Source organism: Clarias gariepinus, chromosome 12 (genome assembly GCF_024256425.1).
Source record: "Clarias gariepinus isolate MV-2021 ecotype Netherlands chromosome 12, CGAR_prim_01v2, whole genome shotgun sequence".
NCBI lineage: Eukaryota > Metazoa > Chordata > Actinopteri > Siluriformes > Clariidae > Clarias > Clarias gariepinus.
Window position 1 is genome coordinate 26,293,584 of NC_071111.1, and position 25,815 is coordinate 26,319,398.

The 25,815-nt window shown below is 38.6% G+C and overlaps 1 protein-coding gene across 1 annotated transcript in view; it reads left to right on the plus strand.

Annotated features, from left to right (window-relative positions):
* The window catches only part of LOC128534119 (NACHT, LRR and PYD domains-containing protein 12-like), a 483,267-nt gene extending 468,688 nt beyond the window's left edge, over nt 1–14,579 (plus strand). Inside the window, exon 16 of the mRNA XM_053508420.1 lies at nt 14,399–14,579. Within this exon, the coding sequence (XP_053364395.1) occupies nt 14,399–14,579 (181 nt within the window). The remainder of the gene's footprint in view (nt 1–14,398) is intronic.
* The last annotated feature ends 11,236 nt before the right edge of the window (nt 14,580–25,815 follow it).

Here is a 25,815-nt window from a genome sequence, read left to right on the forward strand (position 1 = left end):
AATACTACATGGCAGCGTGCTCTGATGAAACCAAAGAGCTTGTTTCCAAGAGAGGCGCGGTTTCTTCAGTAGTATGGAAAGTGTTCGGGTTTGCAAAGCCCAACAGAAATGTAAACATGTGGAATATGTAGTGAAAGGATTGTTTAGAGCAGAGGTTTCAGGTTCCAGGTCGTTAAAGGAGAGACGGCATTACTGACAGGTTGGCCTGATGTGGTGCTGTTTATAATCATCATGCCTTCTCAACTTCAGAAAAAACAAATCTTATTTATAATTTCACTTCCTAAATGATCATGTGACCTGCTATGGCAGTGTTTCTGATGCAGCAGTTTTGTCCTGACATAGTGACGTGTTTACCAAAATCGAGCTACTGAACAGTTCTAACACACAGAGACGCCTCATCCTACAACAATGCCACCAACACGTAACTCAAACTTCATTTTAATTTAACACAGTGTAGGATTACAAATTTGTAAAATGTTAAATCTAGGTTCCAACATAATAGTATATAAACTGAAAGAGTTATGTACATTGGGTTTTACATTTTGAGGTAAAGATGGTGACATTCTAAGAAGATCAAGTCTGGTAGCCCAGGTGTCTGAGATATTAACCTTTTGTCTTTATGTACTTCCTGACCACTGGGTAGGGTCCCAAGGTAAATCTGAATGCGAATCTCAAGGCCAGGCTGTGCCTTTGTGTCTATGATAGTGTGAAGGTCTGGGTGATACTGTCAGGCTGATTAGATTAGCACCTATTCATTTGAAACGCACTGTTATGCTGATGAACTTCCGTTACCAGGCTGATTCCTGTACTACACTATGCTTTGTTTAGATCGTCTCCACCTCTTTTTATCCCTTCCCCTTAAGAAGTATAAACTCTCCAGAGCGGAGATTCAGTCAGACTTGGCTACAGTGAAAGTGACTACAGCGACGCACAGCGAGTTCTCAATGAAGAGTAACTTCTGCTTGAAAGATAAGACAATACTGTCTCCTGGTCTCTGATTCCACGAAGGAAAAAGTTCCCAACAGCCATAAACTGTATGATATGCAGTGAAATGTTTAAATAAAGTTCAATGTGATGTTTGTAAGGTTTAAAATGAGCCTCCAAATTTTTTGTTTAATACGAGTTAAATGAAGAATTATTGCTTTTGTGTTCGTCACATCGCGATACGATACCAGCTGACCCTGACCTGGAGGAGAAAGACACACACACACACACACACACACACACACAAAATGTGTCTGAAGGTCTCTGTTGATTATCAACACAGAAAGTACACTTAAGCTTTTGTCCAGGTGTCCTCTGTCACGTACATCCCAAACCTCAAAAGAACAAAGTCATTAATATGTAAATTTATTATATGAATATGTTATTATTGAATATTTGGATTCAATCTGGCCATGGGCTTTAGGAAGTATTACCTTATAAGGCACGGGAAAGCTCACACAATATCAGAAAACCTTACAGTGTTCATTAAATTCTCACAAATACTCTGACAAACACTACATTCCTCTAGATGTACACAGAACTGCCTAAAATATTACATTTTCAGTTTTGTCACTCTAGATTTCTGGTTTGTAAAACACTCCAACAACACGTAGGAACATCAGCTAGGCCAAGTCAATACCAGCCACACAGCAGAACAATGCAATACCACCCCCTACTGGACACAAATGTCAATGTTTAGCCTGAGAGTCCTCCTGTTACAACCAGTCAAATACGTAGTAAAATGAGAATATCATCCACACACTCATTTATGTCTTTATTGTCTCAAGTGATGTCTGTAGTTTGGAAACTTGCATTTTAACGGACTTTATGATAAGGTTTAATTTTATTCAGGACATTTAACTTTATAGACTGTAGTGTTAATGGACAGATGTTTCTCCAGAGCGACAAATCAATAAAAACGTGTTCTGTAATCTACAATAAAGCCAAACCTTTAGACCTAATCACACAGGATTAGTATTACCTGAGGACCTCTAGTCATTTGAGGGTTTGAGATTGCATTATGTCAAATTGCTTTAGGTTAAACTCTGCTGCAGACATACAATATACGATACGCAGCCATAGTCTAGTGATGCTCTTATGAGTTCAAAATAAACATTTCAACGTATTTAACATGCCGACAGAGGGTCAGCGCCTGTGTCTAGTAACCCATGGCAACAGTGGCCTTAGGTTGATGATGTAGTTAGTCCTTTATCTTCTTGGTGTTTACTGGCGGTTGGCATCCACTATGTTGCATTACCACCACCTTTTGGTCTTGATCTCCGTCCACTTTCTTTCATTTTAAATCTTTTTTTTTAAAATATTTTTTTCTAGTCCCATCGCCCTTAATAAACCCATCAAATACTTTCTTCCTTTTTCTCTTTCTCCATTTTATAAAATAATTTTCACAGTGTACTTAACCTTTTTAAATTCCCTCAGCTCTACTCCTGAATGTTGGGGTGAAGCTCTCGTCAGTGTTCTATGTTTTCATTTTGTGTTGAGGAAAAAGCTACCATTTGGTTACAGTTATAAAATTAAACACAATTTTCCACAATAACTCACACTCACCAAAGGCATTTTATTTTAAGAAGTCAATTTATATTCAAAATTCAAAATATAAAATGAGACAGCAACAAAGTAATTTAAACCAAAGTGGATTTTTTATTTTATTTTTTTTAACAAAATTAATTAATTCTAAGACATGAGAAACAATGCTACGTATATTAAATCCTAGCATGCCAAAGACTAGGATGGACTAATGACTAGTATACGTGAAGTTATATTGCTATAATATACTGTATATGTTTATACTTAAAGCTGTTTTTAGTGTAGTAGTGAGTGTATTTATGATGTAATTAAATTATACAAAAACCCAATTCACGTGTAATTTTACATGCTAAAGACACAGACCATACATAGAAGAAGAAGAAGAAGAAGAAAAAGAATATTCAATTGGAGCATATAGTCTCACAATTTAAATGTGTAGGATTGTACGTTAAAATGAAAAGAAGAAAATAATCACTATAGAATATAAATGTACAATTTGTTGTATAAACATTGAAATAATTGAACACAGACAAGGCTGATCCTGTGTATATGCCAATCTTTGACAGAGCTAATAAATATTATGCAAATGTGACAAGGAGTCAAAACAAACGTCGGAATGTCGGAAAACCAAACGAGTGAAGATTTTTCTTGGCAGATTCTGTAAAAACGCTTACGTCTTTGTTGCGAGTTGCCTCTGTGTCCACCATGATGGTTGTTTTGAAGAAAATTATAATAAGGGCTCAGGTCACGTGATCTCAGTGCCATGAAAGGCCTAATTAGCATACGATTAGTTCAGGCTGCACAAAAAATTTTTTATAAATAGATGCGCAAAGCCAAGACTATAATATTTTTATGAATATTTTCCTTATTAATTGTGTGCTTATATAGTTAGAATCACTCTTTAAAGTATATGGCTGTGTCACGTACATACTGTACCTGACACATTACATAAGGAAATTGAAGTATATCTGTAATGTATTACACTTAATATATTATATATTATAATATTTATTTTTTCATTATAAACTTGTCTGAAAAAAGCATTGAGCATTTAACTGAATAATTGTTAAACATGAAGTGAAGTACACAAGATTTAGCACTAACACATTAGACAATACATTCTATAGTTTAAACTAATAACCTAATTTCAAACTCCCTAACAATAATCATGACATTTTACAAACACATCAGCTTTAAAATAAGTATTAAATGAAGATTGAAATCTGGTGATGAAGAGTGTGTCATTGTGTCTCTACAGGTTGTGGGATTGTGGTGTCTCAGATGAAGGCTGTGCTGCTCTGACTTCAGCTCTGAGATCAAACCCCTCACACCTGAGAGAACTGAATCTGTCCTTGAATAAAGTAGGAGACTCAGGAGTGAAGTGTCTCTGTGCTGTACTGGAGAATCCTGACTGTAAACTGGAGACACTGGGGTAAGATCATCTCTCTGAGAGTCACATGACCTGCTCCTCAGTAAGACACATTCTCTAATAGTGAGACTGAAGCAGAAGTTTTAGGTTGATCATCAATGTCCTGAGGAGGAAGATTGTTTCTTTTCACTGCACACTGATGATTTGTCACAGAGTCTTTGGGTCAGATGTACGTATGTGAGAAGCTGCAGAGCAAAACATGACTTGATGTGACTGCAGTGTGTCTGAAATGACTGTGAAATTTACTAAAACACTGTAACTAATCACACAAACTGCACCTGGGACACAAACTAAATGCACTGTGTGTGAGCTGTAGGGTTTAAAAGCAGCAGGGAAATGCAAATGAGAAACATTTTATTGGTCTTAAAGCTGAAATAATGTTTATTTTGTCAGTGAACATTCGTCTCCATCTAACTGCTATAAACAGGGTTGCCAGATCTGTATAATAGAAGCAGTATTAAAACCATGCAGTATTTATTAATAGTCCTCTCATGGAGCTCTTAAATAGTAATAAGCTCTTTTGTATTATTTTACTTTTTATAAATAAAAAATATCTATAAATAAACTCACTGACTCAAATACACTCATACAGTAACACAGAGTTGAAGTTGAGAACAGGATCAATAGGTGTGTGTATGAGAGGAGATCACAGTGCATGATCACTACTGTATGTTTAATATAGAGAATGTGGAGTTACATCACACTGTTTTTATACCGTGTTGCTTTTTGGGAAGTCACTATCATCTTTGGTTTTAATGCTGATCGGTTGCCATGGTGATTTCTGACACAGATGTGTTGAGAGTGACACAGAGTTCAGAGCGGCTTGTTATTGTTCTTAGATTTGTGACATGGTGTTTTCTTTCGAGATGAAGAAGAGTAAACCTAAAGTAAAGGGACCTTACTGGGAGAAGTTAAATGTCGGTGCCAAGCAGAGATATTTTGAGGAACTTTTAGAGATCAAAAACATTGATCCGTATGACCTGGTAGCTGAAGAGTGGATGAAAGACGCAGACACACAACCCCTTCTCACACACACTGACATTTTAATTACCTGGTTGTGTGACATGTCTGAGAAGCACAGGAGACACATAGGGTTCACTGTCCATCGTCTCTCATCATCATCATCATCACACTTTGTTTCTATCTGCAACTCGTCCTAAACCATTTATCATTTTGACCAAACCTTCACAGAGCCTTTATTAGGAAGCATACAGTAGATGTGCCCTAGCTTAGTTTATTTTTAGACGTAGCTCGTTCAGTGGACAGGTGACACGTCTTCCTTAAAAGACCCCTAAATTGTTTTGGAATAAGTTCTTACACTTTACAAGAAAAACTAACGAGTGTTAAAACTACAAGTCACTGGAAATTCATTAACAATTCTGCAGTGTCTGTGTGTAAGATCTACTGATCCACAAACCAGTGAAATTTGAGAGCACAGTCGTACTTACTAAGTTAAGGTGACACTCTGCTTTTGAACTGGTCTGTTAGTAGAGCTGTCTGATTAATAGTTAGTATCGATTAATTCGAATCCATGGTTTATGTTGATGTTAAAAAATGAAAATCGATTTTACAGTTTCACTTTGGTATTACACCGCGAGCTTCTGTAGTTCTGCGACACCCTTGTGGGAAATATGAAATACTACATGGCAGCGTGCTCTGATGAAACCAAAGAGCTTGTTTCCAAGAGAGGCGCGGTTTCTTCAGTAGTATGGAAAGTGTTCGGGTTTGCAAAGCCCAACAGAAATGTAAACATGTGGAATATGTAGTGAAAGGATTGTTTAGAGCAGAGGTTTCAGGTTCCAGGTCGTTAAAGGAGAGACGGCATTACTGACAGGTTGGCCTGATGTGGTGCTGTTTATAATCATCATGCCTTCTCGACTTCAGAAAAAACAAATCTTATTTATAATTTCACTTCCTAAATGATCATGTGACCTGCTATGGCAGTGTTTCTGATGCAGCAGTTTTGTCCTGACATAGTGACGTGTTTACCAAAATCGAGCTACTGAACAGTTCTAACACACAGAGACGCCTCATCCTACAACAATGCCACCAACACGTAACTCAAACTTCATTTTAATTTAACACAGTGTAGGATTACAAATTTGTAAAATGTTAAATCTAGGTTCCAACATAATAGTATATAAACTAAAAGAGTTATGTACATTGGGTTTTACATTTTGAGGTAAAGATGGTGACATTCTAAGAAGATCAAGTCTGGTAGCCCAGGTGTCTGAGATATTAACCTTTTGTCTTTATGTACTTCCTGACCACTGGGTAGGGTCCCAAGGTAAATCTGAATGCGAATCTCAAGGCCAGGCTGTGCCTTTGTGTCTATGATAGTGTGAAGGTCTGGGTGATACTGTCAGGCTGATTAGATTAGCACCTATTCATTTGAAACGCACTGTTATGCTGATGAATTTCCGTTACCAGGCTGATTCCTGTACTACACTATGCTTTGTTTAGATCGTCTCCACCTCTTTTTGTCCCTTCCCCTTAAGAAGTATAAACTCTCCAGAGCGGAGATTCAGTCAGACTTGGCTACAGTGAAAGTGACTACAGCGACGCACAGCGAGTTCTCAATGAAGAGTAACTTCTGCTTGAAAGATCTGACAATACTGTCTCCTGGTCTCTGATTCCACAAAGGAAAAAGTTCCCAACAGCCATAAACTGTATGATATGCAGTGAAATGTTTAAATGAAGTTCAATGTGATGTTTGTAAGGTTTAAAATGAGCCTCCAAATGTTTTGTTTAATACGAGTTAAATGAAGAATTAATGCTTTTGTGTTCGTCACATCGCGATACGATACCAGCCGACCCTGACCTGGAGGAGAAAGACACACACACACACACACACACACCCGCACACACTTATGACCAAACAGACACTCACAAGCATGCACACACATGCGCACACACACACACACACACACACACACACACACACACACACACACACACAAAATGTGTCTGAAGGTCTCTGTTGATTATCAACACAGAAAGTACACTTAAGCTTTTGTCCAGGTGTCCTCTGTCACGTACATCCCAAACCTCAAAAGAACAAAGTCATTAATATGTAAATTTATTATATGAATATGTTATTATTGAATATTTGGATTCAATCTGGCCATGGGCTTTAGGAAGTATTACCTTATAAGGCACGGGAAAGCTCACACAATATCAGAAAACCTTACAGTGTTCATTAAATTCTCACAAATACTCTACAAACACTACATTCCTCTAGATGCACACAAACTGCCTAAAATATTACATTTTCAGTTTTGTCACTCTAGATTTCTGGTTTGTAAAACACTCCAACAACACGTAGGAACATCAGCTAGGCCAAGTCAATACCAGCCACACAGCAGAACAATGCAATACCTCCCCCTACTGGACACGAATGTTAATGTTTAGCATGGGAGTCCTCCTGTTACAACCAGTCAAATACGTAGTAAAATGAGAATATCATCCACACACTCATTTATGTCTTTATTGTCTCAGGTGATGTCTGTTGTTTTAAAACTTGCATTTTAACCGATTCCCTGATAAGGTTTAATTTTATTCAGGACATTTAACCTTATAGACTGTAATGTTAATGGACAGATGTTTCTCCAGAGCGACAAATCAATAAAAACATGTGTTCTGTAATCTACAATAAAGCCAAACCTTTAGACCTAATCACACAGTATTAGTATTACCTGAGGACCTCTAGTCATTTGTAGTAATTGAGGAGGTTATCTGTGATCTTAATCCAGTGTGAATCGGCCATGTCTGTAATTTGTAAAGTAAAAATAGTAAAGTAAAGATATTAGTCCCGTGTGAATCAGCATGTATGTGATTTGGCCAGAATTTGTTGGGGTCGTATATATTTATTTTTAAGATTTTTGTGTCCTTTGCACCTTTCTATTCATCTTCTGCACAGAATGGAGGCTGTGTTGGAGTGAAAGTATTTTGGGTTTTGGGTCGTATCACTATACACCATACAACAACACAATGTGTAGAAAGAAATAAAATAGCGAATAGGGCTTTATTTGTATGAAATGTAATATTATTTGTAATATAATATAAATGTAATATTTATTTGTATGAAAAACATCATATCTGGGAGATAAGTAAGTAAATGTGGGGGGTAATTTCTAAATCACACGAGGTCCCCAGGTAATACTAATCCCATGTGAATAGGCCTTTTATCTGAGACTAAAGCTAAATAAAGGTAAAGAATCATATATTTATTTCATGGACTTCAACATGGTGTTTTTTTTCTGTATTCTTTAGAAAGCAGTAATTTGTCTCACACTGAAAACAAAACAATTACAAACAACCGCTGGTCATGAAAGAGCAGCTTAAAAATGTATTATATAAACACACACACACACACACACACACACACACACACACACACACAGTGTGTTATCAGAATATACACAAAGATAATATGCAGTAATAATTAACCACCAGTTAGTGCTTCAGCTCTCTGACCCATCTGCAGACAGCTTCTTCTTCTTTGAGGTTTTTTGGTGGATTTTGGTGCATTACCTCCTGCTGTACTGGAGTGTGGAACGTCAGATATTATATGTAACGGCACGAGCAAAAGAAGATAGTTGTTAGTTGTTAGTTGGTCCGTTGTTCTTTCCTTAGCTGTTATCTTGTACTGTGGAAAGTAAAATACTGTCCCTGTTCATGCTGTACCTGGATCTTTTGAGCCCTCGGTGTATGTATTATTAGTTTCTTATTTCCTGTTGTGTTTACATGGTTTTGGATTATTATTCTTGTGATGTGTGATGAGTTTGTCCTTTATTTATTGTTTTAGACTTACATCTATTGGTGAAGTTAATAGTTTCCATGGTGGGTGCTGTATAGTGCCACAGTGGGACTGATACAGTATCAAGCTTCTGTAGTCCTAGGCATTTTGCTTTGGTGTCCCCTGTCCAACAGATTGGATTTGTTGTGTCCCAGCACTCTTTGAGGATGGCCTTTATTGGGTACTCTTTTTTATGCTCTTGCAGATTTACCCAGTATGCCAACATTAACTTTATTCTTCTGATTGTTAATGGCATTTCCCCAACTTCTACCTGTATGGCTGCTACTTTAAAGGTCCCACAACAGACTCTCAGGGTTTGAGATTGCATTATGTCAAATAGCTTTAGGTTAAACTCTGCTGCAGACATACAATATACGCTATGCTGCCATATTCCAGTGTTGCTCTTATGAGTTCAAAATAAACATTTCAACGTATTTAACATGCCGACAGAGGGTCAGCGCCTGTGTCTAGTAACCCATGGCAACAGTGGCCTCAGGTTGATGATGTAGTTAGTCCTTTATCTTCTTGGTGTTTACTGGCGGTTGGCATCCACTATGTTGCATTACCACCACCTTCTGGTCTTGATCTCCCTCCACTTTCTTTCATTTTAAATCTTTTTTTTTTTTTATATTTTTTTCTAGTCCCATCGCCCTTAATAAACCCATCAAATACTTTTATCCTTTTTCTCTTTCTCCATTTTATAAAATAATTTTCACAGTGTACTTAACCTTTTTAAATTCCCTCAGCTCTACTCCTGAAGGTTGGGGTGAAGCTCTCGTCAGTGTTCTATGTTTTCATTTTGTGTTGAGGAAAAAGCTACCATTTGGTTACAGTTATAAAATTAAACACAATTTTCCACAATAACTCACACTCACCAAAGCCGTTTTATTTTAAGAAGTCAATTTATATTCAAAATTCAAAATATAAAATGAGACAGCAACAAAGTAATTTAAACCAAAGTGGATTTTTTATTTTATTTTTTTTAACAAAATTAATTAATTCTAAGACATGAGAAACAATGCTACGTATATTAAATCCTAGCATGCCAAAGACTAGGATGGACTAATGACTAGTATACGTGAAGTTATATTGCTATAATATACTGTATATGTTTATACTTAAAGCTGTTTTTAGTGTGGTAGTGAGTGTATTTATGATGTAATTAAATTATACAAAAACCCAATTCACGTGTAATTTTACATGCTAAAGACACAGACCATACATAGAAGAAGAAGAAGAAGAAGAAGAAGAAGAATATTCAATTGGAGCATATAGTCTCACAATTTAAATGTGTAGGATTGTACGTTAAAATGAAAAGAAGAAAATAATCACTATAGAATATAAATGTACAATTTGTTGTATAAACATTGAAATAATTGAACACAGACAAGGCTGATCCTGTGTATATGCCAATCTTTGACAGAGCTAATAAATATTATGCAAATGTGACAAGGAGTCAAAACAAACGTCGGAATGTCGGAAAACCAAACGAGTGAAGATTTTTCTTGGCAGATTCTGTAAAACGCTTACGTCTTTGTTGCAAGTTTCCTCTGTGTCCACTATGATGGTTGTTTTGAAGAAAATTATAATAAGGGCTCAGGTCACGTGATCTCAGTGCCATTAAAGGCCTAATTAGCATACGATTAGTTCAGGCTGCACAAAAAAATTGTTTATAAATAGATGCGCAAAGCCAAGACTATAATATTTTTATGAATATTTTCCTTAGTAATTGTGTGCTTATATAGTTAGAATCACTCTTTAAAGTATATGGCTGTGTAACGTACATACTGTACCTGACACATTACATAAGGAAATTGAAGTATATCTGTAATGTATTACACTTAATATATTATATATTATAATATTTATTTTTTCATTATAAACTTGTCTGAAAAAAGCATTGAGCATTTAACTGAATAATTGTTAAACATGAAGTGAAGTACATAAGATTTAGCACTAACACATTAGACAATACATTCTATCGTTTAAACTATGAACTTAATTTCAAACTACCTAACAAAAATCATGACATTTTACAAACACATCAGCTTTAAAATAGGTCTTAAATGAAGATTGAAATCTGGTGATGAAGAGTGTGTCATTGTGTCTCTCTACAGGTTGCGTGATTGTGGTGTCTCAGATGAAGGCTGTGCTGCTCTGACTTCAGCTCTGAGATCAAACCCCTCACACCTGAGAGAACTGGATCTGTCCTATAATAAAGTAGGAGACTCAGGAGTGAAGTGTCTCTGTGCTGTACTGAAGAATCCTGACTGTAAACTGGAGACACTGTGGTAAGATCATCTCTCTGAGAGTCACATGACCTGCTCCTCAGTAAGACACATTCTCTAATAGTGAGACTGAAGCAGAAGTTTTAGGTTGATCATCAATGTCCTGAGGAGGAAGATTGTTTCTTTTCACTGCACACTGATGATTTGTCACAGAGTCTTTGGGTCAGATGTACGTATGTGAGAAGCTGCAGAGCAAAACATGACTTGATGTGACTGCAGTGTGTCTGAAATGACTGTGAAATTTACTAAAACACTGTAACTAATCACACAAACTGCACCTGGGACACAAACTAAATGCACTGTGTGTGAGCTGTAGGGTTTAAAAGCAGCAGGGAAATGCAAATGAGAAACATTTTATTGGTCTTAAAGCTGAAATAATGTTTATTTTGTCAGTGAACATTCGTCTCCATCTAACTGCTATAAACAGGGTTGCCAGATCTGTATAATAGAAGCAGTATTAAAACCATGCAGTATTTATTAATAGTTCTTTCACTGAGCTTTTAAAAAGCAATTTAAGCAATTGAGCAAAGAAAGTAAGAAATTAGATCTGTTTCATGGTGTTTTCTTTCGAGATGAAGAAGAGTAAACCTAAAGTAAAGGGACCTTACTAGGAGAAGTTAAATGTCGGTGCCAAGCAGTGATATTTTTAAAGAACTTGTAGAGATCAAAAACATCGATCCGTATGACCTGGTAGCTGATTAGTGAATGAAAGACCCAGACACACAACCCCTTCTCACACACACTGATATTTTAATTGATTTTAAGTGTTTCTGATGCAGCAGTTTCGTCCTGACGTCGTTTACCAAAATCGAGCTACTTAAGAATTCTAACACACAGAGACGCCTCATCCACCAACAATGCCACAGACACGTGAATCAAATTCAAATCTTATTTGTCACCATAAACAGTCTGATATGCAGTGAAATGTTAAATGACGTGTGGTGTGATGTTATGTAAGGGTTAAATTCTTAAGTTTAATACGAGTTTAATGAAGAAGAATTATTGTCTTGCTTCCGTTACACCTCGATACGATACCAGCTGACCCCGAACCAGGAGAGAGGCGCACACACACACACACACACACACACACACACGGTTTAATAATTTACTATCAGCAAAGAAAATACACTGCATATGTTTTTACAGATGAAAACAATCAAAACATATTTATAAAATATATTAAGTAAAATATAAAATAAACAGAGAATAAACCTTATTTAATCTTTAATTATGATTGTGATTTTTGTTCTTGCCTTATGGAAACAGTATCATTAAAACTATGACAAGTTCCTGGTAATAAGAACACAGTGAGAACACAGAACACAGTATTAATAATTATTTCTTGTTTCATTTCCACTGAATTTCCACTTTTTTGATTCGCACTAAATCTTGCACAAAAGAAGGGAAGCACATTGTTAGGTTTAAAAGAAGAGAGTCTGAGTTACGTTTTAGGCCCCCATTCCACTGAGCCCAATTTACTCATTATTATTATTATTATTATTATTATTATTATTTGCAAATTAGTTGTTAGTATCAGGAGGGAAGTTGAAACATGTTCAAAAATTTCGGCTACCCTCTCCGGACATTAACTCCTCGGAAACGCCTTGGTATTAATTCTTTATCTCCATTATTAAGTCATTATTAATTTTTAAGCGTATTTATGGACTCATTATTGGTTTTTATCGCCTCCTTATCTGTTCAGCAACATTCAGCAGCCAAACATCCTCGTATTAAATGTAGATGGAAGTAATGACAAAATCAACAAAGTGATATTTTTAAGGAAAACAGTGCTGATTAATCACGATCGAAAGATATATTACATGTTAAAGTCTGATGCACAATAGAAATGTTTTCATGTAAAATGTAATAACAAAATAACAGAAATAAACAGATTAAAAATATATACATGCATTTAACTGTGCAGTCAAACATAAAGTTACATTAGGGATGTAAATTACTGAAGCAAAAGTAATAATAATCATCATCATCATTAATAATAAGCACTACTACAAATAATAATAATAATAATAATTAAGGGAGAAAGTGCAGTCAAAGAAGAAACAATATTGATCCAAATAAAGGATAGGAGAAAGGAAAATTGTGCTGCATGTGTGTGATTTTCTCTTAATCATGTTTATTACAACCTGATCATTTTGATAGATTTTTTTTTTCTTCACATTTCATACAATATTTTCATAATTTTCTTTTGGTCCTATGAAGCTGCTTTGCGACAATGATACTCGATACTCTTACCAGCCTGAACCCCAGGAAAGACAACACACACACACACACACACACACACACACACACACACACAGACACGAGCATGATGTCTGAAGATCTCTGTTTATTCTCAGTAAAGAGAGAACATTTAAACATTTGTCCAGGTGCTATGTCCCGAACATCAAAAGAACCAGTCATTAACATGTCAGTCATAGAGAGACCCGGAGACAGACAGACGAGAGGAAATGCATTTGCATCATCCGTGTAGACAAAAGAGTTCTAGTGGATACGAGCTGTTTGGATTTATATTCATCTGAACTGATAATGAACTTCCTCTCTCTGTGAATAGACTGTTCATCTATATAGACTGAGCCCTGAACTCCAAACCTCCTTAAGACTTCAGCAGGCCATGTCCAGTCCTTATGGTCTCTTATCAATAGAGTCAATTCAAAACCAGTCTCCCAGACCTCGAAGCCATACATCTCTCTCCACACTTGACTAGGAAAGAGTAAAAGACTTCAAGTCTGACTAATCTACCTGTGCTTCAGATATAGCTAGTCAATGTGCCAAGCTTAATTAAATACAATCCATCATTCATGTACAATTTCTCTGTGTTTTTTATAATACAGTGTTTATTATGTTACATCAAAAGAACAAAAGTGATTAACATATAAGTCATAGAGAGAGACATATCAGAAAACCGGGGATCTGGCAACCGCTTCAACAACACTGTGCTAATGTACACCTGCTTCTGAGACGAGGACAAAATAATGTGTAAAACTGACGACTGTTAATCTTACAGATTTTATTAAATTAAGCAGAATATGTCATCAGATTCACTTTCACACTTTTTTGGATGTTTCTTTCTGGAATCTTTTTGTCTTTATGTCAGTTTTTCTGTAGAATTTTTATTTATTGTGAATTTCACTTTTAAACCTGTAGAACCTGATGGATCCAATTGTAGACATTTTTTACTCTCCATTAGATTTATAATTCAGGAATATCTATTTAAATGATCAGCAAGTAATCTGGTTTATACAAGACATGAATATTATTCATTCCTTCATCTTCTATACTCCTTATCCTGTGTATGATCTGTGATGAAGAGTGTGTCATTGTGTCTCTCTACAGGTTGTGGTGTTGTGGTGTCTCAGATGAAGGCTGTGCTGCTCTGACTTCAGCTCTGAGATCAAACCCCTCACACCTGAGAGAACTGAATCTGACCTTGAATTATAAAATAGGAGACTCAGGAAAGAAGCTGCTCTCTGCTCTTAAGGATGATGAACATTACAAACTACAGACACTGGAGTGAGTAATGACCTTTTTGTATTATTGTTAAAATAATAAAAGACTAATTATATAAGTAATTAATCATTAGTTTGTACATTTCTATTTAGTCCCAATAAATACACGATCAGCAGGTTAGAAGTGTTATCACTGTTTTATTTAAATATTTTATCTAACAATATGCTTTAATGCTTTAATGTTTTGTGTTCAGTAAAGTTGATTTTAAATCCATGTGAAGTCAGAAGACAGGGAGTCAGTCAGAGTCTACAAAATGTCACAAATGAGTGCATGAGAGTGATTGTAAATGAACAGCTCGTCTCCTTGTGACACCCTGCTATCTCTGACTTCATACTGCTGCTTTTGTCTGAACAAGATGATCTCTGCTTTTCCCTGTTTCTGGAAGCAAACTTAATTCTCTTTAAACTTTTCTGCTACAAATATTGTATTTAAGCCGCCACTTTCCTCACTCTGACACTTCTTCCAGCACCCGACCTCCACACCGTGTCTTCTGTCATTCCTGTAAAATTCACCTCAGCTTGTTCTTAAAGTCTGCACTTAAATATAAATGTAGAACAAGAGCTAAATGACTCAGTAGTGTTGATTATTTAAAAAGCTCCAAAGCCTGTGATTGGATAAGAGCAGTGATGTGATGAGTAAATATCTGCTCATGTTCCTGTTATAACACAGATGTTACTAAGAATGAAGAAATGTTGAATGATTAATTATAAACAGGAGATGATGATGTTTCCCTTGAAGGAGAGATGATTACATGCTGTTGATCATGAAGTACCACAGTCCAGTTTATGGTTATTAATACACATTTTCCTTCTATATTCAGGTTTTGGTGAACATCTTTGTGTGATGAAGACTCACCCGGTGTTCCTGCGTTTCCATGTTGGTGATAGAGAACATGCTCATAAACACATCATTCATTTAGTTATAACACATTAAACAGACTCAGAGACGTGAGAAGTGTGTGTTCATCGTGCACAGTGAATCACAGACTGAGTGAACACAGACAAGTTAAGTGACACAAGTCATCAAATCTGCCAGTTCTGTTATGAAATATATGAAACATCAGCCTTGTTGTGGTCGCTGCTTGTCAAAACACATTCATGGACCAAAATTAACTGTTGTATGACGCAGGTTTGATGGGTCATGTGAATATTCTGTGTTTTTGATAAGTGTTATTTTTTTTCGTACTATACTATCTTTTTATTTTTCTTGTGTATATTTTTGCTGTTTTGTTGGCTTCACATTTAAAATGACGTTGTATTTAAGTGCTTATAGTGTCTATAATTTAATCAAATACATAAAAAATAATGCCACATATGTCATTATTTATGTTTAAAACTTAAATTCGTAACATAAATATTGTAGCAATACAGTATGTTTTTAACATTCTTTAAAGATGTTTTGTTTAAAAATAATTGTTACAATTCACTTAAAACATTATTCATTAGTTAAATGTAATTTACTTTGCCAACATTTTTTATGTAAAAATATCACATTAGATGTAACGCCACTTCTTCCTTTAACAGACAATAAAGTTGACAGGAGAGTTGAGGTTCTGTGTGGTTCATATCACTACAGCTTGTTTATCCACTTTGCGTGTGGACGTGGGTCTGTTGGGGCTAGCAGGAGGGGTTAGCACCTCTGTGTTCTCTTCTCCCAGGTTCACAGGTTCTGGAACACGTTTGCAGTGGCTGGAGTGGATCCACTTCACACTTTCTGCTACCTTCACTGCTGTCCGTGTCACTAGGAGCACCTGGAACGGTCCCGATCACCTCCTGGCCTTCCGTTTTTTTCTCCTGAGGTCCTTCACCAACACCCAGTCTCCTGGTTTCAGGTCATGTAACTTTCCCTCCGCCGGTTGTGGCAAGACCTCCTTCACTTGGGCCTGAACTCCAGATAAAATCTGCGTGTGTGCAATCTGATGTGTTTTCGGGGGCTTCTTGTGCTTGGCCTTTTCACTTTTTCCAAAAAGTGGATATTGTGAAATCAATATCTTTCAAGTGAACTATGAAAGGAAACAATCAGGAACAAGCAAACAGGGTAAAACGATTGGTTAACGATGGTTACAGGATCCTCATGATAAATGTTCCTCCTTGTCCTTCACACAGTATACTGGACTTTATCTCCACAACTGGCAAAGTACATAATACACCAGTTCTATATATATCCATGGTCATCAGTTAATAAGATAAAAATGAATATTTGTACTAATGTGTGAGAGACAGATGGCTGTAAACAGTCCTCGTGATCACCAGGCTGAGCAGCTGGAAGAGGAGATGCTGTGCTGGTCTACTAATGGGACAGTGAAGGGGACGCTTGTCCTCCAGACCGGACTGTCTCACATAATAGCTTAAAAAAGAAACAGTATGTAAAAGGTTAGAAGTCATCACTCAGTGACCCTTATAATCATATTCTCATAAATTAATCATTATCATGATGGTGATTGTTATCATGAACTGAGAGTTAAAACAAGAAGCAGAGTGACGTCTGGTGGTTTGTGGAAATTCCAACAGCTGTAAACTCAAGTGGGATTTTATATTACATGTGAGAAATGATAGGATATAGGATGTAGTATGTTGTATGTGGGGTCATTATGATCCATCAGGAAAGCTTCATGACATCAAGGCATCGATTCTACACGTCTCTGGAACTGAGCTGCAACTTAAACAAACATCATTTTACAAAACATCGGCTGTTTTAATGGTGACAGAGACACTGCTTAAGACGTCCATCCAAAATCTCCAACACAAGAAGAACTGCTGATTTGACAGCATATGATTTAGATTATTTTTATACTCATGTCCTGATTACAGTCATCCTGTAAGACAGCACTCCTATAAGAATAGCAAAGTTTGATTATAGAATAAAGATAAACAGTTAGAATAACTCTGTATTGAATGGGAGGGACAAATGCAGCCGACTACATCAACTACAACTACATCTTTACATTTAATGCGTCACCTTTCTGTAAGTGCACTTATTTTGTGATGAATGTGAATTGTGTTAACTGTGATGTTTCTGATAATCAGATTATTAAAATACTGCAGTAAATGGACGATCATTTGGATCAGTCGAACTCTTTTGGAGAAGGATTGGATCTCATTGGTTATCTGGTGATCTAAATCTGATACTAGTAGCTGATTTCTTTGTCTCGGCTTGTACACCGTCTTATAAAACCCAGTCGTCCACAACAGACTCTCTCACCTGAACTCTTCTTTAAGTTCTGTAATAATGGAGGTGTTTACACAGGGGTTGTGCTGCATGCAGGTCAGGAGCAAGTGGCACCGCTGGTACAGGAGGACAGCCTGAGACGGGCTCAAGGGAGACTCTGACTGTTTCAACATAACAACATAGACATGGATCAACTCTAGTATTTAATCTACTTTTCCCAAAGGAATCACATTCTCATGGATTTGATATCAATTATTATGGATTTACCAGAAATGACAGAACCAGAACCACACGCTGGGCCTGATAAACCATAAACAGGAGCTAAACACAGACAGAGCACAACTTAGTGAATCTTACCATCTACTGAAGAGCTAGTTTTGATTCTAAAGAGATTTACAAAGAAAGGGTGGGATTTAAGTGTTTGAAAAACCCAGGACAGTCAGAAAGTGTCCTACATTCTGCATGAGACTCACCTTAAAAAAACTAAACAAAAAAAGTCTATAAATCTGAATCAGTGGACGAATTTTGTACTGAGGTTATGCAGCCAGGTCCATAAATATTGGGACAGTGACATACATTAATTTGTTTGCGATCACATCTTGAGTGTTTCATTTCAAATCCATTTTCCTGGTGTACAGAGACAAACTGACCAACATGGAGTCACTGTCCAAATACTTATGGACCTGAATATATACAATAACGTCATTATAAATGAGGAGTGTGTAAATGTGTGAGAGCACTACTGACTTGATGGCAAAACATCACCAACTCAAAAAGCAGAACAAATACTGAGTCCAGATACTCGGCTTGTGAGACCTGTAGCTGTGACACACACACACACACACACACACACACAGACACACACACACACACACACACACACACAAACACACACACACACACACACACACACACACACACATCCACATCGAGTACGCGCTTGCACACACACATATACACAGCGCGTAGAAACACTTATCTGTGGGGATTTATTTTTACTTTTTTTTAAAGCATAAGTTAAGGTTTCAAGTTAATTTGTTTTATTTTTACTTTTTATTTTGTATTAATTATTTTTAGATATTTATTTTTTGGGCTGTGGAACGAATATTTGAGTTTTCATTATTTCTTATGGGGGAAATTTACTTTAATTTATGAGTGTTTTTATGTACAAACACACTTCCAGATCGAATTATGCTTGTAATCCAAGGTTCCACTGTACTAAGTATAAATAAACTGTGCTATAGTCAGGATTACTACAATCTGAGTAAAATGAGACAATCCTGAACGTAACATTCTTAATTAAAACAACTTAAACTCACCCAATCATCATGAAAACTGTATTATCTCTTACCATGATGTAACAGCTCCAGGATCTTCGCAGGTGAACGTATATTTGGGACGAGAGCATCACAGAATACAGATAAAGCTCCGCCTCCTTCATCTCTTCTTCTTCTATTTTCTTTTTAGTTTCCCAGCTGCTCTTTGTTTTATTCTGACCAGGACACTCCACACTTCTTGCTCTTTCTTTCACCCTTGTGTCCATCTCCATCATCTCTGGAATATGAATATGGATCACCAACGCTGAAGTCACAGGTATTTAATTTCTTTTATTTTATTTAATTCATACTTTGATTTTTAATGCTGTGTAAAGCGATAAGTGAAATACAAAAATCAGTCAGAGTGTGACTCAGGGATCATTACAAATGAACTCAGTTATGACACTAAATAAACGTCACAGCTCTTTTGGACTAATCCTGTCCAAAACTCCTGGACGGCATGATGTCCATAACCGAGCTTGTGTTTCTAAATGGTTTTCTGGCTGATTCATTATTTGGGGTGACAGAAAGACAAGAAGTGTATATTAAATATTCATGGAACACCCGATTATACCTCGCTAATATACACTGTAGCGTCCTCTCCCTCTTATGGTGACGGCTTCCTGTCTCTGGTGGTGGAGGTAAGATTTACAAACGTGTGTTAAACTGGAGCTAATGGCCTCCCTGGGGTGGAATGAGCCAAAGCACTTTAGAGTTAAACTTAACCATACCCATGCATGCCACAAACACCATCACCTCATCTATAAACACAGATAGACACAGAGGGACTGAGGTGGGGGAGCACTGGAAAGGATTTTAAATCGGCCAATTATTGTTCAAGACTTAACTTTGTAAGCTAGGAACTGGGAAAATGTCTTTAAAAGTGGGTAAAACAATGACTTTTCTTCCACCAGTGAATACAGTACAGATAAAGGGACATCTATACACCCCTGTTAGAACTGCAAGATTTGGTGATGTAAAGAATCATGTGATGATAAATGATGTCAGATTTCCACCTTTAACCGACAAAATCTATGTAAAAGACAATTAAAACATTTAAGGGGGAAAAAGGGAAAAAATATGTATTAACCTAATTGCATAAGTGTACACTCCCCCTAAATAATAACAACTTTTAATTCACCTTTTCGTTGTAATACAGCACTCAGTGTTTTAGAGTCTAAGATCTTAGCACATCATGATATGACATTTTTCCTCCACTATTCCTTGTACTAATGCTCCAGGTCTCTACATCAATCTGCAAGGGGATCTCTAGTGCACAGGGACCTTCAGGTCATTCACAGTTTTTATTTTTATTTACATCTGGACTCTGTTATACTACCATATTCCTAAATTTCATGAATCTTCTTCTGTAGCCTGTCAAGAACTAACCTGAGATGACCAGAAGACGTAGCTTTAGCGGTTAGCCCTTTGTAGCGTGAATGGTAAACCCAAACGCGGAACAACACGAGTAGGCAGGATAATCACGCTTTTAATCTAAGGACTCTCACAAATGGGGAGCAAGGGAAAGACACAATCTAACCCGCGTCCTATAGATACACACTCGATCAGGAATTGAAACCGAAAAGGTGAGTACTCACAGTTAGATGTAGGATTCCGACGTGGCATCGGCAAAACTCAATGACTGAGCGAGGTGCTATGGTTTGTTTACCTCTTTTATACTTTCTGGTTTGCGACCGCTTAACTTCCGGGTCCTAGTGCCGGTCGCGTTCCGAGTGTGCATGACAGTACCCCCCTGTCCAGGACCGGCTCCAGACGGTCCTGAGGTGGAGGATACCCTGTGACGGTAGTCCCGGATGAGCTCAGGGTCGAGGATGAACCGTGCTGGAACCCAAGATCGCTCCTCGGGGCCGTAGCCTTCCCAATCGACCAGGTACTGGATGCCCTTGCCCCGAGGGCTCGAATCAAAGAATTGGTCGCATGGTGTAGGCGGGACCGCCGTCAATGATTCAGGGAGGAGCAGGGGGGGTGGGTGGAACCAGAGGTGAAGTGATGAAGGGTTTTAGTTGTGAAGTATGGAAGACTGGATGGATCCGGAGCGCCGCAGGCAGCTGGAGCCGGTAGGTGACAGAATTAATCCGTAAAGTGATGCGGTATGGTCCGATGAACCTTGGTGACAATTTCCTTGACTCAGTGTGCAGATGGAGGTTTTTTGTTGATAACCATACCTTGTCACCTACGTGGTACAAACGTCCCGGCGGGTGTCGGCGGCGATGCTGGGCGACGTAGCTGGTGTTGGCTCGCTGGATGGCGCGATTCGCTTGGTTCCATATCCGCCGACACCTACGGACCAACTGTTGGGCCGATGGTACGTCAACCTCCGGTTCTTGATGGTTGAACATGGGAGGATGGAAACCATGGCACACCTCAAATGGGCTTAGGTTGGTGGCTGAGGAGACGTGGAGGTTGTGGGACAGTTCGGCCCATTTGAGGTAGCGGGCCCAGGAGCGCTGGCGATCGGAAACGAAACATCTTAGGTAGCGCTCCAGTTGTTGGTTGGTCCGTTCCGTCTGACCATTAGTCTGGGGGTGGTAACCGGATGACAGACTACAGGTGGAATTGATCAGACGGCAGAAGGCCTTTCAGAACCGGGCTGTGAACTGGGGCCCTCTGTCCGAGACGATGTCCTTTGGGAACCCATGCAGTCGGACTACGTGTTCTAAAATCAATTACGCTGTGTCCCTTGCTGAGGGGAGTCCGGCTATGGCCACCAGGTGCGTCCAGGGCCGTCGAGGAACAGGGAGTGGTTGGAGTTCTCCTGGAGCAGGTTGATTTGTGTCCTTTGCCCCGGCGCACACCGGGCACGCCTGAACGAACTCGCGGACGTCTCTCCTCAAAGAGGGCCACCAGAATGCCCGTTGAATAAACGATAGGGTTCGTCGGGCCCCAGAATGTCCGGCGATGATGGACGAATGGCCCCATTGTAGGACCTCCGCTCGTAGATGTTGGGGCAGGCGGACCCTGGTCTCCAAATCCCAGTGGAGGGGTGCGAGGATTCGAGATGGATGGATGACAGGCACGGGTTCCGCCCGGGGGAGATCGTCCTCATGCTCGCGTGATAGGGCGTCGGCTTTGGTGTTCTTCGACCCCGGGCAGTAAGAAAGATGAAAATTATATTGTTCAAAAAATAGCGCCCACAGTGCCTGCCGTGGATTGAGCTGTTTGAGGTACTTGATGGTGATCAGGTGTTGGTGATCAGTCCAGACGATGAATGGCTCACTGGCGCCCTGGAGCCAGTGACGCCACTCCTCCAAAGCTCACTTTATGCCCAACAGCTCGCGGTCCCCTACCCCGTATCGCTGCTGAGTGGGGTCAAATTTTTTGGAGAAGAAACTGCAGGGATGCAGTTTCTGGTCTGGACCTCGCTGGGAGAGAACTGCGCCGGCGCCCACATCCGACGCGTCCACCTCCACAATGAAGGGTTTGTTGGCATCGGGATGAAGAAGAATCGGGGCGGTGGTGAAGCGATGGCAGAGTTCCTTGAAGGCTGAGATGGCAGTTGGATTGAGCTGAAAGGGGTGAGATGAGGGCCTGGTCAATGTGGTTAATGGTGCTGCAACTGTACTGTAGCCCCGGATAAAGCGACGATAGAAATTCGCAAACCCGAGAAACCGCTGAAGCTGTTTGAGTGTCCTGGGTAGGGGCCAGTGACGTACAGCTTCTAGCTTCTCCGGGTCCATGGCCACACCCTGGGGCGAGATGACAAAACCCAGGAACGTGGTGGAGTGCTGGTGAAAAGCACATTTTTCCAGCTTGCAGTACAGTTGGTGAGCGAGCAATCTCTTTAAAACAGCACGTACGTGTTGGATATGTTCTTCCAGGTGGCGGGAGTAAATGAGAATGTCGTCCAGGTAGACGAACACCCATCGGCCCAGCATGTCTCGAAGGACGTCATTTACAGATGGAGCCACGCCAAATAGCCGCGGCTGTGTGAATTGCGTACGAATGGCGTACGGCTGCCCTATGCACGCCGTAATCCCCACTCCTTTTTCTTCGAGAAAGGCGTGTCAAGATTTCACAGTAAACACGCCCATTCAAGCCCTATTTATGCATTTACCTGGTTCCACCACTAGATGGCGCTTCGTTCTCAAGGACACGTTAACACAAGCCAGCAATTTAGCTGCGCTAAGTTGCAATCACGTGATTTTAACAACCCGCTCCCACCCCCGCCGAACTGACGCTGCCAAACTGCACTAGAGATGAAGATGGCGGCTTAATGGACTATTCGCGGTAAGTGGTGTTTTAATTTATAAAATTAGTTTGGGATTAGTTTAAAGTTTATTTCCCAGTTTAGTTTTTTTATCGGCCATTTTGAAAATCACTGGCAGCACCAGCAGCGGTCAGATGTAACTTTAGATAACTTAATGATCTGTTTACCAAGTCTGGAGTTAACATTACAGCTTACTGTCAGTGTCACAAACTCGCAATGTCACTCCTCTTTAACTAAAAAGACACTAAAGCTTCGAAAATACTCTTAATGTCCCTATTACAAAAGCTGCACTACCGGATGAAGAGTGTTTGTGCTCTATAAAAATGCCTTTAGAATCTGACCGCGTGTTGTCTGGATAAATTCAGCATTTACTTATTCTTTGGGTAAGAGTTAATCTGCAGGTTATATCTGTAAATTTAATGTGATGCAGTTCATGAAGGACACAAGCTGAGGATAAATGTACAGGAGCTCGCGAGCTAAACGCTCATAACCCGGTTTATATTTTTCTCAGTTTGGCCGTGACTTTGCGCGGTAGCGCGAGCGCTTAGTTACCGAGATGGATAAAAACTCTGAAGTGTTTATCAGTTAAGGAGTGTGAGGAGGGGGAGGTGTGTTTGTGTGGGGAGGTGTGTGGGGAGGTGTGGGAGGCTTCAGTACTGGGTAAGTTATAGTTTGGCTTCAGAGATGAACTAATATATACGAGTGTTATATCGCCTAACTTATTTGTATGAAAAGCGCATTTTAATTTAATGCAGACGATAATACAGACAAACCGGGGGTTAACACTAACAAAGTTCAATGGTTAAAGTTATCCCAGTTTATTTACATTCCAGAATTCCCCAAAACAGTATTTTACACACTCTGTGGTGTAGGTTTACTAATATCTTTTATATTTATTACAACTAGATATTCTGTAAAGTTTATTTATCTTTGTCTATACTAAATACTCCTGTTTTCTTTAATCAGAGCTCCGAAGTGGAGGATTGGGGGGTCAGACGGATGACGGTTGGCCTTTTGGAGCTACTGGAGGAGCCTGAACAAGCTGTTAAAGGAAGCTGTAGGAGGGATGACGTCACAGTGCAACAGCTTTAGAATGATGTTTGGTCAGGTCTACTGTATATTCTAAACATAGAATTGCAAAACGTCTGATACTTTAGGGGGAAAACAAAGAATTAAACAGTTCCATCTTTAATATATATATATAGATTTTTTTAAATGATATTTTAATATAAAAGAACCAGATAGAGACTGATAAGCAGCTGGTGTTATCCGGGTATTTTAATGACTTTTAAGCAAAAATTTAACATGTTTTTACCTGTTTTATACAAATTATTGTTTTACCTTTGACTAGTTTTGGAAGAATAAATTTTATTTTTAAAGTCATGTGTGCGTGTTTTAATTGTTGGGGGATTGTTTGTGTATTTAAAAATACATTTACTTAAACCAACAACTTCAATGTGCAAAAATGGGACCCGACGTTGTTTTAAATAGTCAAAGAGTTAGGCTAATAATAATAATAATAATAATTATTATTATTATTATTATTACTGGTTATAGAAACAAATTAAAACAACAGTTAAACACTTGATCATATGTATCTGTGCTAGTTTGTGACTATGTGACCCATAATAATATTTTTTCAGTATAAAAGTTTTGGGTTTTTTTAAGAACTCCATTAAAAGAGCAAAGACAAACTTAGAAGGAGTGGAAGGTAAGAAACCTCAGTGGAGAATACTGACTGTGACATGGTGCTAATTGCTCTCTCTGTGTGTGTGTGTGTGTGTGTGTGTGTGTTTGGCGGGGGGAGGGGTACTTCAGACTTACTTGTCTCTGCCCAAATGTTTGTGTTAAAGCAACGGAGAAATGCCGGAGCGCGCGCACACACACACACACACACACCTCTCATCCACAAACGCTTTAACTGTTGTCTTGTAAATAGTTGATTAAACCTATGAACACAGCTGTTCAGCATCAGTCCTAAACACAAGCGCAGGGTCTGTTTTTGTCCTTAATTAAAAGACACCAATATGTTAATAATTTACACAATGATAACATGTTGTTTATGTTTAATGTTTATTTTGCGGGAAAAGGTAATAATCAATATTTAAAATAAAACAAACCAGGAAGTAAGTGTTTCATACATTAAGGTGCTGTGTATAACTAAGTGCCCCAACAGACATAGCAACAGTGTGGAGAGTGTGTGCGCTGTGGGGGATTGGAAGGTGAACGAAGATAATCATTTACAAGACAAAAGACGTTCAGAGGTGTGTTATGCCCTAAAACGCCCCCTCCCCCCCCGCCACGGATTGCCCCCCCATTACGCAATCGGTATCTTCAAAGAAAAAACGCCGCCCCTTTTCATTTAAATGCTATAGCGAGTGTTTTTTCCTTCCCTCCGCTCGGTTTTGTGAACACAGTTGCGTTCAGTAACACGATGGAACCAATTACCTAAACAGCAGCAACAACAACCATTATGATCACACTTTGTTGAATTTATATTGCTTAAATATTTCGCAGCTCTGTCCTCTTTG